The 14,845-nt window shown below is 36.2% G+C and overlaps 1 protein-coding gene across 1 annotated transcript in view; it reads right to left on the bottom strand.

The window, feature by feature from the left end:
* Window positions 1-12,952, bottom strand: part of dph1 (diphthamide biosynthesis 1) — a 90,258-nt gene extending 77,306 nt beyond the window's left edge. Inside the window, exons 1-2 of the mRNA XM_060887958.1 lie at window positions 12,862-12,952; window positions 10,747-10,896 (exon numbers count right to left, since the gene is read on the bottom strand). Coding sequence (XP_060743941.1) covers window positions 10,747-10,896; window positions 12,862-12,949 — 238 coding nt within the window. The 5' untranslated portion in view covers window positions 12,950-12,952. The remainder of the gene's footprint in view (window positions 1-10,746; window positions 10,897-12,861) is intronic.
* Window positions 12,953-14,845: the final 1,893 nt, after the last annotated feature.

Raw genomic sequence — 14,845 nt, forward strand, 5'->3', positions numbered from 1 at the left:
TGCAGTAATTTACTAATCCTGATTAGTCCTAATGCTGCTTTTCCCTTTCTTTTTCCTTTCTTTTTGCTGATTATCTGTACTTAATGCTTTAAGACCAAAAAGTATTAATAAAAGCTTAATCTACGTATCAGACATGGCAAACACTGCACTTCCGTTTGTCCAACACTGTGCTGCAGTTTGTGCACCATTGTGCATCAGTTTGTGCAATTTGGCAGCCATTTATCAAACTGACACAAACTCCTCCCTGTCTGAATCCCTGCCTTGTTTTTCAATTGTGCCCTGAGTATGTGTCTGTCCCTAAGGAAAAAAAACTGCAAGGAGAAGGGATGATTCCCAAGAAGTGTTACTCTGTACTGTATACTGGCTTTGCATGGTTCATATATTTATAACATCATTGGAAAATTTGGCTACCAAAACTTGTGAAAATTATGAGATGTGGTCTCTGCAGACCAGAGGTTGGGAGGTTATAATGCAGGCTGGCGGTCAAGGCAAAAATATAGTTATGGTAAATATATAAAGTGCATTTCGTAGTCCTTGTAGTTTCTATTGTAGCAAGAATAGTATAAATTTTTTTGGTTGTTGAGAAAAAAGGTTTTCACATTTTAGCAACAAAATTCATGGTCAAAATTAGAAAGACAGGGCCAGTGTAATGAAGAGAGCAGAGCAGAGCAGAATTATCATAGAGATGGGGAGATTGAACTGATTACAATCAACCATGACTAAAAGAATAAATGAATAAATTACAAACTGTATGGAATTTTTAGCAATATTCTATTTTAGAAGCCTTGAGGTCAAGTTCGGCCTCATACAAGCAGGTCGTGTGAATGTGGGATGTGCTGCTTGCTCGCTTCCTGTTACAGCACAATGGCAGAAGGATGGAATACTAAAACAACCCCCAATCAAAAACACAAGGAAAATTTACACGTACAGTGTATAAGTATTTCAGATAGCCAACAAACGATCACGGTGTGTCACTGAAGTAGATAGATATCGAAATTGCCAAACAATTCAGTCAACAAAAACACTGAACTGCTGCAGCATCTCAATGATCACTGTGTATTGTTTTAAATAAATAAATAAACAAACTGAATGCTGTTGTTAAATCCGAGCTCTCACTTGCTGGAACTGATGTTAGGAAACGGAATCTATGTTAATAGAAATTAAACTGTCACTTCACTTTTTTCCTTAATAGCTTGCCACCATCTACTGAACCTTGTTTTAAAGAAAAACAGTTTTGCTGACAAAAAAAAACCCCCAAAAAAACAGGAAAGAACCATTTGTTTTCCTCTGCATTGCATTAGAAAAATATTATATGAGAAAAATCTCTCACCAAGGTTAATCATAATTCCTCACACTTAAATTGTACAATCAAATTCTCCCACCATAATATCCACCACGACCATCGTCCAATCTTCTATCCTACTGCAAATCCAGCACACTTGGTCCTGTCCCTTGGTTTACATCATACCTGTGGGAAGAGCTGCAGTTTACTGCCCGCCACTAATCCTCACAATATTACAGTGCTTGGACGGCGAGGCTAAAGGGGATAGGAAATATCCACAAAGTCTTTACTGGGATTGAACAGGATTCTTTATAAAGCCCATGGCAACATACTTTAAAATATTTAAACAGGACATATTGTGATGCTGAACGTTGGTTATGAAATAAGCATTTCTCAATTGCAGATTCAAGAAATGTACAGTATATACCTCAAAAGTATATAATTACTACACCTCTTAATTATTTAATTATAACACAGACTGCCTTTTCTGCCTGACTGTGTGGGCATGACAGATTACATTCTGATTGCCTGTGACATCTCCATTACAGCATAAATAACTCAGCAACTGACTGTGATAGAAAGTAAAAGTACTGCAAATGTGTGTAGGAATGACAGAGTTATGCTTTCAAAGCAGTGTTGGTGCATTTTGTGTACATCAGAACTTTATAATGGTAATTCAATATATCTATTATTATATAATCTGTTTCCCCTACATTCAGCAGAAAAGGCAGTTTTTGTTATAATTAAATAATAAAGAGATGTCATCGTTAAATCACTAGAAGATATATATATTGTATGTTTCTTGAATCTCCCAGTGAAAAGAATGAGGATTAGCATCACAACTGAGATGCACTTCAATTTAAATAATCATGAACTCTACCTTTACTACTTTAATCATGAACTCTACCTGCATGTATGCACATCAAAAAGAGAAAGAGTTGCTCATGTTTGTAGAAGGTACACACACACACACACACACACACACACACATGCACACACACACGCATAAACTCTCCCATTTATCATTTATTCCTACATCAGATTCAAACATATGATATTACAATTACAATATTTCTATTGGCGCTGTGCTCATGGTAAGATTGGCATTCATGTACCATTTTTTTCTTCATAAAATTTTAAACTTTATTCTACAAACCTGAACAACAACCGTCTTGGCTTTTTGATGTGTACACATGCAAGTACTATGCATCTCAGCTACCTGTTCAAAATAAAAGTAAATATCATGATTAATTCATTTGCAGTACAGCTCATTTATGATGCTTATTCTTATTCCATTTAGTGGTTTAAAAGAAAAAAAAATATATATATATATATATATATATATATATATATATATATATATATATATATATATATATATATATATAGATAGGAAATAAAGAAAATATTTTGCAGTCCGTGGTAGACTTAGCACAGGAAATGTAATTAACAGTAAGATGGTGATTATTATAATGGGTTGAAAGGGCTTTAAATAAAGCCACTATCAAATGTCCTGAAAAGGTGAGACTTGACAAGCACGTATGAGGGAGAGATCAGGATTGGTCAGAATTCCTTCACAAGCAGGTGGTAGTGAGATAAAAAAAAAAAGGGCATTGTGATACACAACCCTACTTCAAGACATTCACAAATTAAATACAGAAACAAGCCGGACCATCAAACCGAATGGTGCAGAGGTTTATTCACAATACGACTGCAGTCTCATTTATTAAACAGACACAAATAACACAGTGTCTGTGCACAAATAATCATTCTATAAAGGCCAGGGAAAATACTTCATTTAAATTCCTTACTCGTATCAAATGTTTAGCAAAGATTACACCAGTACTACAGCGGTTATTCTGGCTACAGGTTTGACAAATAATTAAATACAATTTCCTACTTCTTGCTTACAAAGCATTACATGGCCTTGTTCCTCCTTATCTTTATGAGCTCCAACAGCACTACATCCCTATTTAGACTCTCATATCCACAACTGGCCAAATCCTGGGCTACCGGTGGTGCTGAAGACCAGACTGACCTTCTAGCAGATCTTTTAGCACCACAGCTCGCAAGCTTTCAGAACACCATGCCCCACATCCTTTGCATCTACACACTGTTTTATCAAATTAAGAGCCAATTTAATACATTCTTTTTCTCCCAACATTTTTTACTTTACTCTCCATCCTATGTCTTTTTCCTACTTTGTGCATATATATGCAGTCACATTGAGTGTTAGAAAGGCACTATATACACACAAAATGCATTATTTGAATTAGTTTTGTTTATTGTTAATTAACTGTTACATAGCATGAATGGGGGGCACGGTGGCTTAGTGGTTAGCACGTTCGCCTCACACCTCCAGGGTTGGGGGTTCGATTCCCGCCTCCGCCTTGTGTGTGTGGAGTTTGCATGTTCTCCCCGTGCCTCTGGGGTTTCCTCCGGGTACTCCGGTTTCCTCCCCCGATCCAAAGACATGCATGGTAGGTTGATTGGCATCTCTGGAAAATTGTCCGTAGTGTGTGATTGCGTGAGTGTGTGTGTGTGCCCTGTGATGGGTTGGCACTCCGTCCAGGGTGTATCCTGCCTTGATGCCCGATGACGCCTGAGATAGGCACAGGCTCCCCGTGACCCGAGGTAGTTCGGATAAGCGGTAGAAAATGAATGAATGAATGAATGAATAGCATGAATAACTCTAAAGGTCAGAAGGGACATTTCCCTCAGGAATCTGGAATAAACTGTCATTTAACAAGACTGAGCTGAAGAAAAACCAACAAAAATGATTAAAAAAATTGGTGACTGGTAATCTTCCAATATGGAAAGACAAACAATAAATGGATGAAAGATGAAAAAGAGGCATGTTTGAGGAGGGAGGAGGAGAAGGAGAGCAGTTTCGCCTGCGCCTCGCTGATAAAAGGTTAAAGGACGGCCTTCCTTCGGTTTGGAAACCCTGAGGCAGGCCATTACCTGGGAAAGGGCAAGTTTATTAACAGCAAAAGGTTACTCAGCTCAGCACGAGCTGACAAATCCTTCTAACCATTCATCCATCTATCCATCCATCCATCGGAGGTGATGAGAAGGCCAGCGCTCTGTTCAATAGTAAGTGATGAACTAAGAAATACCATAAAAGCAAGAAATGCCAGGTGCTAGCAGACAACACTGACAAGAAGGAGTAAGAGTGTGGATGTGAAAACACAAGTGTGCTTCACTGCTGCTGTAACTGGAAACATTGCACACGGACAAAAGAACAAATTGTTACTGTCATCACACTGTCAAATGGACTCCTAGCTCAGCTCTGGGACTCTGTACACTCTATTGGCAGGATGTGTGTGTGTGTATGTGTGTGTGTATGGACAGACAGACCTGACCATCAGTTCTGTAAATAGGCAGAATTTCACCCAGCAGGGAAACACAAGCTTTACCAAAGATGTGCAATAAACCTTAAAAACTGAACGGTCAAAGGGTTCAGAATGATTTGAACTGACCAGCACTTAAACTGTACTTCAAATTTGCTGATACACTAACGCTGAAATACTAATGAAGTGCAACAGGGAAATAGTCCAATTATTTATTTAATTATTTGTCTGATTATTCCAGCACAAAGACAAATTAATCCGATTAGCCTTTCTGGTGAGATCTGCTTTAATTAGCAGCTTGCTAAGCCACCGGTGAAATGAAGGTTATATACACGACTATATTCGCTGTCTTACAGAAAGGAGCTTATTAAATTATCCCTTATACAGAAGAACCTGATTGTAAACCACAACCTTAATGTACAGTGTGATACTGTTAATATATTATTAGTATAATACTGTACATTATATTATTACACATAATACATTGACCTCACTGGAAGTGTCAAACAGACAAGCACTGTATTGTGTCTGAGGAGAGGTGAGGTTCTTAGTGCTCAACAATATCACTAAACCAACCTTTAGCATTCTCAGGACCAAATCTGACCAAACCTGCCTGTTGTGGATATAATATGTTTCATTTCACTGAATTACTTAAAAAAACAAACACATGCAGTGACAAATTCAATATTACTAGTCGAAAACAGAAAGCAGAAATTCCCAAAATGTACGTACTTGCTAAATTTATTTTTTTAATTTGTTTTTTAAACCATCAGTACTCATACCATCAAAATTTTAAACTTATATTCTTTAGAATGCATTTATTCCTATCGTTTTTCTAGTTCTATCCTTAGTAAAATATTTCTCCCATTTTGTGTGTGCTCTGATTTTCCCCCAGATTTGTGAATTTAATGTATATGTAGAAATAAAGAACTTGGTGGTGACCAGTGTAGCATGGCACAGTACAGTTACTAATTCAAATCCATTGTTTGTACCTTAGATTACTGCGTGTGTTTGGTTTCCATCTCGTGAAATTTACAGATTTAGTAAATAATATAATTTTTATATTAAAATACCTTATAACATTTTTATATTAGGTTAATATGTCTGTGGTATTTTCAAGAGTCTGTCTCAAAGGATCCAATACTGAGGAGACACAGATTTTGTCATAATGCAGACAAGTGACCCAAAGCAAAGTGTGCCACGCTGGTGCAACAACATGGCGCATTTTCTATGGCTGGATCTCAAATAGTGTTTCTTTAAGCATCCAATGCAATAGGTAGAGTCTGTTACAGTGTATGTGTTGAGCAAACACACTTATAGGGGATGCTGGGTAAGAACTGTAAGTGAGTAATTAAAAATTACTCAAATTTAGAAAACAGAATGATAGAATACGATATTGATTAAAATAAGGATACTGCGTTAGGTCTTCATTACGATACTCCTGAAGATTGCTGTATCATTCCGTGTGATTCTAGCATGCTAGTTTCTATTTTATTCTTCTCCAAAGCTGACAGGTATTGAGTGACAGTTGTATGCAACTAATCAACAGTCTGCACTAGTTACTATTTTTCTGCTTTGCCCACACGTCCTGATTCAACACCCAGGGAACCTGAGCTGGAAGAGTAGCCAAAACTCAAAAGATACACAGCAAAATGAAAAACAAACAGTGACATCACAGACTTGTAAATACCTTGTTGCACTAACTTAACTAAATGTGTGTAAAATATACAGGTCTTTACACAATTCTACATATGTTATTTAAATGTTAATGAGCACAACTTACAAATCAAGACATTCTTTTACAGAATTAGGACGTGGCGTAAAAACACATTCGAAAGACAAATCTGCAATTCAGTAGATAAATATCACATTTGAGATGAGTCTAATGCAAAAAGAAAAATCTATAACATGGATCTGAATGCATAAGTCCGTTTTCATGGCTCTTGTCTTATGTTTGGTGGCCTGGGAAACCCCTTGGGGTAGAAATCTTGAAACTACATAATTCTGACAATTTCAATCTTGTTCTAGATTAAAATATGTTTCTTTATTGCACATATCTTAACCAAAATAAAATTATAAAATGTAAAAAATATAATTAACCCAAGAGGGAAAATTAAGAAAACTGCATTGTGATGCAGGAGCATCAATTTGACAGTCGGTATCTAATTACAGACTAAACTGATTATGCTTAGGTTCATTTCTCCAAGGAATGTAGCAATCCAACCAACATGATGAAAGCCTGACAGTCACTGTGTAGAGAAAAGATGCTTAGCTAGCAAAGTTTGTGACGATTTTAAAAACATCCCTATGGAATTTTAGTAAAATCATTTTACGATTTCTAGGCAAATTTTGATTTTGACATATTACTTCATTACTACTACTTCATTTGTCCAAGTCTTTGAATGCTTAATGTTATCATGATAAGTAATATTGAACTGCTTTTGCTATCAGCCAATTAAAATAATAATAATACAGCTTTAATTAAACGGTTAATCACAATTATCACAAGCATTGGTGCAGATTAGCCCTAATTGCCATTTATTGCTAGAACACATTAAGCAACTTTTGTCATGATTTAATTGCAGTGGATGAATATAAAATATGCTTAGTGCTCTGTTGAGAGAAGTGTCCATTTCTTTGATATGTCTCAATCAAGATGAATGGATTAATTAAAAACTCACAATATAAATGTTTAAGTATTAGTCAAAAAAAGTTAAAAAGTTAGATAGTCAGTTAAAAAAAGTCTTCAGTTTTTAAGTCAATCGGCACTGATTGCAACTGTTATGTCTGTTCTATCTGAAAACAACAGCATAAACCTAAACAAAGCCTTAAAACATTAGGGGGATGTCACATGGGTAGACAAAATGTGATGTGTTCAAAAGTTGGACAATTTAATAACAAAAGACAGGCACTTTGCTGTTTATGACTGTTACCACAAAGCTTCTCGAAAAGCAACCAATAGGTAGGCAGGATACAACTAGCAAAAGTCACACAGAATAGCTACAAGTACAGCCAGATGTACCGAAACATGATAAAACAGAACAAAATTCTTCTTTATCATCCCAAAGTCGATTTGTACTCTGTTTTTGTTTATGTTAACCCAGATCACGTAAAAATTCGCAAAACTGTAATTTGATTTATTTGTAGGTCTATCATTAAAGGATTTTTATCTTCTAATTTAATATGGAGGAAACATCATCAAACAGCCTGTTAAATAATTTGGCCAAGTTTTTACTAAGATCATCTAATATAGTCATTTTAAAAGACCCGACAGGGTTACAGTGAAAAAGAAAAGTGCTTTGGAGAGGAGGAGAAACCCATTTGTATCCCAGGAGAGAGAATTCTTTCTTATGAACAGAGCACACAACAAAACACCAACATACATTTCCCCGGAGAGATACAAGAAAGGACCTGCCACATAAAATATACCACCCGCTAACATGCTTACTGCATCAAATAGCTATTCTCTTTGATTCATTCAGCAATGTGCTCTCAAAATTTCACCTTCACTTTCTCAATGGATTTACAGAAGTTCTGCTTCACCTCAACCTTCTCACCATTCTTCTCTTTTTGAAAGTGTGCGACTACTTAATAGCTAACACATGTGACTCATAATCTCACCTGTCTAAGATGGACAAGAAGCCATGCTGGGTGACTCTGAGACACGTGTGCTGGGTTCTTGAGTGTGTACCAGGGAGCAATGCAAAGCGGAAAAGTTGGAAAGAGATTTCCACAAGGATTCTAGAGATTTTGTTTTGTAATTGTGCAGTCAGTGACTTGGATAATGAAGTGCCAGAATTAGAAAGCAAATAAGCGCTCGCCTCCCCCAATGCAAACGAGTGGCGTGAATGTTTTCCCTCGCAGTGTCTTGGTGAACAGAACACGATAGCAGTTTATTCAAGCTGAAAGAATGGTAAGAAAGGTGCACACACGAATGGTGCCGAGAATTGTGCAGCCAGCAACTATTTTTAGCCTGAAGTAGCAACTCAAATTGCTCACTTTCAGCAGTTTTCTTGGAAAAGTTCATAAACGGTTCTGCCAATGACTCTTATACAAAACACATAATAGGTATAACTCAAACGGCAACTTTATATACAAAGAGACTATAATTCTTTCTCTTTTTCTACATATATCTATACATACATACACACACCACATAGAAACACTGAATCCCTTAAAAATACTTTTCCTGGTATTTCCAGGTATTCCTGGTTTGTCAGCTCATAAACCGGGAATTTAAGGTGTAGTTCCCATATGTGTCTCTCTGGGAATCATGGCAATAGAAGAACCTTGCTTCATTCAGAAAAGCCATAGCAGGGCTTTTAGGCTATGAGGACTTTGAGAAATACCATCCAATGGCCTTAAGCATAGATGAGGACTTGCTGCTCTCTACCAGACCGTAAAGAAAAGAGAAAATCTTTATAATAGGGTTTGTAATCAGGCAATGCATCCACCTAGAGGTATACAAGGGGTCTACAAGGGCCATGTGTCTGGGGCTCCTGCATGTTCTAGCCAAGGCTCAAGAACGTGTCAATACTGCTAGACAATAGTGATTCAGTCCAAAGAACCAGACCCATAGTTACACATGACCTGGCTGAGGGTCCCAAATCTCTGAGCAAATATCCTCAGGAGAAGCTGCCAGCATGGTGCAAACCAAGGTCTTGCCTGCCATCATGGGGCCACAAGCAGGACTTGTTGTGGCCTAGTTTCTGAATTCTGTGCAACATGGAATCAGCAGAAGTATATGAGAAATGTTGAGGTCAGTCATAGCCCGGCTCATACTTTTAGACCGTAATCCAAATGAGATACTTGGATATAAATAAATATTGGCCATTATTCAAGAAAAAAACGAATCCCTTGAAGAATAAGGTGAAGCAGGTGGAATTGAACTTTGCACTCTGCTTTATATCTCAAAAAGGCTAATTACACATTTCAGACCTCAAGCTTTTTGAAAGCACAGTGCAGTCAGGAATGCCAAAGATGGCATCAAAGTATGTAAGAAACGGTGTCTGTGCTTGTTCACTAAATTGCTGAATAAATACATTCTCAGCAATCCAGAAGAGAGATTTGCAAAGGATGATTCCATTATAGTGGCCATTATAGGTCTCATTATAGCATCAGAAAGTTGAGTCTCTGCTTCCTTGATGCAGAGGTCTTTTTAAAACACAAAATCTGTCGCACCTTTTTCTGCTGGCTTCAACGCGATGTCATTTATTTGCTGAGATGTTTCAAGACTTTATATTCCTTCCTTAGGTAGATTGTGTTTAGAAATATTTACAGGCATTGATGTAAAAAAAAATAAAATAAAATAAATACAGTCCTCAAAAACGTCCTGGTGGAAAAAGCAGCAAGGTTTCTATTGAAAGTCTAAACTGTGTACTTTGGACATCCTTTTTAAAATTGAGTGTAGTCTTTAACGCTTGGAAAAAATCTTTAGTGTCAATAATGGCTACAAATTCACTGGAATTGGGGCTTGTAGGTATGCATTTAGAGCTGTACGGATGTTAGTTTCAGATCGTTAGGCACGATGATTGGAACAAACAGGTGGAACAGTGCTTCTGGTACTCTTAGTCAGCAGCAGGCTTCTATTTTTTTTTTGAGTTTCCCATGAAATAGTGGAAAAAAATAGTCTGAATTAGGTTATCCATGATGTTTAATAAGCCATCAATCAGCACTGTGTACATTCTTCCAATCATTTTAAGATCTACAGTATGCATAGTTTACGCAATATATAAACAGTAATTGGTATGGAAATTCATAATGATAACGTTGATGCTGACATCACTACAATATTGATGGAGAGAAAAAAAAAAATCATACCACAGTTAGAAGACATCTCTCTAATAGTCTCTTAATATTGCCAACACGTACAGGCAGTTGTCTTGGTATTCCTGAGTAATCTGAATTTCAAATGCATCGTCTAGTGTTTTCATTATTTTGTCCAACCCCTATATAAAGACAGCAACCTTCTTAAAAATTCATTATTTACTTTATATGCATATTTAGATTTTCCAGATTTTTCACAGACACACACAGAAACAGGCAGACTCTCTCCTTGCTGTGTGTACTGTCCTGCTGTTTACAATATCAATAACTATCCATCTGACTCACCTCTTTTAGCTTTCGCCTGTCTCACCCTCCATATTGTTTTGTGGATCTCAAAATTGTAGTTGGAAGGCAGAACACTAACTGCCTCTTGAAGCTCAGGGTCTTTGAGAATCTCATCAGGAATCTGATTCGCAACCCTCCTCGGGCCTTTCACTAAAGCACAATAATAAAACAAAGCAATACAGTTTCAGCATACATGCATTCAGATGAAGTTGTAAAAACAAAAATGTAATATGTATATTTATTGCTTTTTTTCGTGGTTTAAAAACACTTTAGTTGCCTTGTAACATGAATGGCTGGCTTTGCATTTATTTTCTGCATCCTAAAATATTTCGATCGAAAGGTAGTCCATGAAACATAGCCAGGGGTTCAGCGGTATCCATATTAACTTAATTATATGTAATGTTGAGTTCTTATAGTTATTAACTATTGGGTCCTGGCTGCAAAATATTTTTCAAACCTCTGTGCTAGAAAATTGAGTTCAAATCTGAAATGTCTGAAATCTGAAAACCAACTATAACTATAAATTACAAACCCAGGCCCAGGAGTGCCAACCCATCACAGGGCACAATCACACACCTATACTCACATACTAAGAACAATTTAGAGATAACAATCAGTCTATCATGTCTTTGGACTGGGGAGAAAACCAGAGGAAGCAGCCAAAGCACAGGCAGAACAAGCAAACTCCAAACACACAGGTTGGAGGCAGAAATTGGTCTTCCAACCCTGGAGGTGCAATGCAAATGTGCTAGCCACAATAAGGTAACACACACCCCTGAACCAAATATATATATATAGACAATTATCTTTGGTTCTGTTTTTAGCCTGATGTATTTCTAGTCAATATCTATTCTCTTGGATAGAGATTTTGGGATCTGTGATCTTTTTGGAGTCATTTATACAATGTATTGTGGTGTATTATTTAGAAATGATATATAGTGAACTCATTGATAGCTAACCAGAGAAGTCGATGATAAAGAATTACAAAGAATTACAAATACATTTCAGGAATGTTAGATAACAAACCATATCCACATTGTAAGAAATCCATAAAGAACCATATTTAAGTAGCACTAAAATGTGATCAGCAGATTACAGTCACAGAATAATGCATATGATCATCAGAGGTTTCCAAGATTTATTTTATAATAAAGTTGACCAAGTTGACTTCTCATTGTTTGAATGTTTTTAAACCCTGATCTTTTGGTCAGAGGGATTTAAGTCAATGTTTCATCTCTACCTACATAAAACAATGCAGAGGCACTTTAATATATCAAACTCTCGACCTATTCATCTGTACACTTTGCTCAACAAAGCGTCGATGTTTATGCCCCATCGACACGAATCACACGTATCATTTCATAGTTTGATAATTAGCCAAATCGAGCATTTGCCATAAATGACTGCATCTGCATCACATAGCAGTATTGTCATCTGGATCTTTGAGTCTAAAACTGACTTTCTCCAATATTTGACATTTTGGATAGACAATTAAACTCCACTGCAGTGAGAAAAGCGAATGCTCTTTTGTTTTAAGACCCAACCGTGAAATTATATTGATGAAAATTCTTTCACTCGTAAACGTCATTGTCACTGTTTCCATTCATGTCGTGTTGTGACGTCACACAGCAGCCTGTAATACTAAATGATGATGATGATGATGATGATGCACTAAAATGGTTATTTATTCACAGGAGGAAATCAGATAAATGTTCCAGTTACATGGGTGAAGACTAGACTGGATAGAAATTATAACGCGTAACAGAACCCTAAGATTTATTTGGTCATGTGACTGTCACTGAGTTCAGATTCAACACAGCAACAAGTTTCAGGTGCTCTTCAGCTACATTTAGCGCACGTGCCAGTTAAGGTGCATATTTATACAAATAACTAATGTATATGATGCTCATCTCTGGTAGACTTCCAATACTTTCAAGATCTATGTTTGTTTCAAAAAAGCATATGCTCTTAGGCAGATCACACTGGATCACATATAGCGCGATAAAGAGCTTCACAGACGCCATACATCTATAACGAAGGCAGTGACAATAAAACATCACAGACTATTACATCCTGACAGTCTGAATAATTCGGATTAAACACATGCATTTCTACCTGTTGGCTTTTTAGTAACGATTTCAACATCTCCACTGGGCGCCGCCATGTTTGCGCATGCCCCACGTGTGGTGAATAAAGGCATCATCAGTAGAGCACCGAGCGATTCAACTAGCATCGATATCATCAGCAATCAAATCGATTCACTGCCGCTGGTTTCTTAGTGCACCTTTGAATATACCATAAACAGACCATAATCTATATCCCACTTATCTAGGCAAGCCAGTTTTAATGATTTCACGAGTATCATTTTTGCACATTGATACATTCTGCTTTCACTAAAGGACCATATGAGAGACTGAGAACACGTTCAACACCACATAGATGTTCCCTATAGTGCACTAGTGAGGAGATCAAGAAAGACCTGCTATTTAAGCAAAGAGTTTCATGTAATAGGGTTTCTTACACAACTTCTAGTGACAAACAGCTAGCTGTCAAATTAATGATAGATTTTATTTAGACCTTCTCAGTATTCACTCACTGATCTAAAAGATACAGATTATCTCACAGGATCCAAAGCCTTCACCGGTACCACACACACACACACACACACACACACACACATGCACACACACTCTCTCTCTCTGTCTCTCTCTCACACACACACACACACAAATCACACCACTTTGTTGGTGGAATGACACCAAAGAAGCCAAAGGTTCTTCTCACAGGCATTAACATTTACTTCAACAACACTTTACATTTATTTATTTAACATTATTTACAACTAAACAATAATAAATCTGATATCCTTTATAAAGGTGGGTTCTGATTTGCCACTGTAAAATAAAAATAAAAAATGAATAAAAAAAATGCATTTCACAAAGTGCTGCAATATCTTAGTGCTCAAATGATGTAGTCTGTGGGTTAATTTGCAAACATAATGTAATTTATAATAAATAGAGATTAGGACTAGACTATAGATTTAAAAAAAAATAAATAAATAAAATAAAAAAAAAGCAAGATTCAGTCTATTAAAGCAGATTCAGTGACCTAGTAGGTTTAACTAAATTCTACAATAGGTATGTAATTGACCTATTTTAGTTGAAGTATAATTGATATTGAATTGTAATTATCAAATCATTCACAAAACCAATTTATTCTCAGATTGTGAATAAGATTCTTCTGTATTGACTGTGACTCCTTCTGTGTCACTGCTGCTTGGATGGTACAGGTCTGGCTGTAAAAGTAGAGAGAAGTGATAAAAATGAGTCACTTGTCTGTTCTTCAGATTGCCGGCTGGCTGGCAGAGCCACAGTGTGTCACAGCATGTATTCTACCTCCAAAGCTTTTGCATTTCAGCATTTTATATACTGAAGAGAGAAGGGCATGTTAAGATAGCACTGCTGCCTAAACGAGTTGAAGTGTATGCAGCTTGTTAAGAAACATCGTCTCAAATTCGACACTGTATTGAACAGAGGGCATGAGTGAAAATGCTTGTAGAGCATTTCTGTTGTTTGAAAGCCCTTGTTTAGTCTATTTATCCAAAACTGCTGTTGCTGTGATTTCTGGTTAGAATTTTATATTATACTGTTATTATAGTTAAAAAAAAAAAAAAAGACAAAAAAAAACATGCACCTAAAATCAAGTTTAAAAAATACATTGTTAAAAATATTACTTAAATTACTTAAAAATAATTTTTTTATTTAAAAATGTAAAAACAAATTACTATCTAAAAATAAATCTTTCATTACCTTAATATTTCCATTGCCTTTGCTGATGTAGAAGGAATAGTCTCATTAGTCCCATTATGAAAAATACTGGTTAAATAATGGTTAGAGTTAATATAAAACAGCATAGAGAAATTAAAATGAAAATTGTAGCAAAAACTTTCTATAACATGTTCTGCTGCTGCTTTGTCTGTTAAATGACAGTTAATATTGGTGTGAGTAGCACAAATTTACATAATAAATAAAAATGTTCCCATAATCTATATAATCAACATAATTTACGTCTGAAAAATGAATAGAGAGTAAAATATAAT

The sequence above is a fragment of the Tachysurus vachellii genome, chromosome 15 (assembly GCF_030014155.1).
Source record: "Tachysurus vachellii isolate PV-2020 chromosome 15, HZAU_Pvac_v1, whole genome shotgun sequence".
In the NCBI taxonomy this organism is placed as follows: Eukaryota; Metazoa; Chordata; class Actinopteri; order Siluriformes; family Bagridae; genus Tachysurus; species Tachysurus vachellii.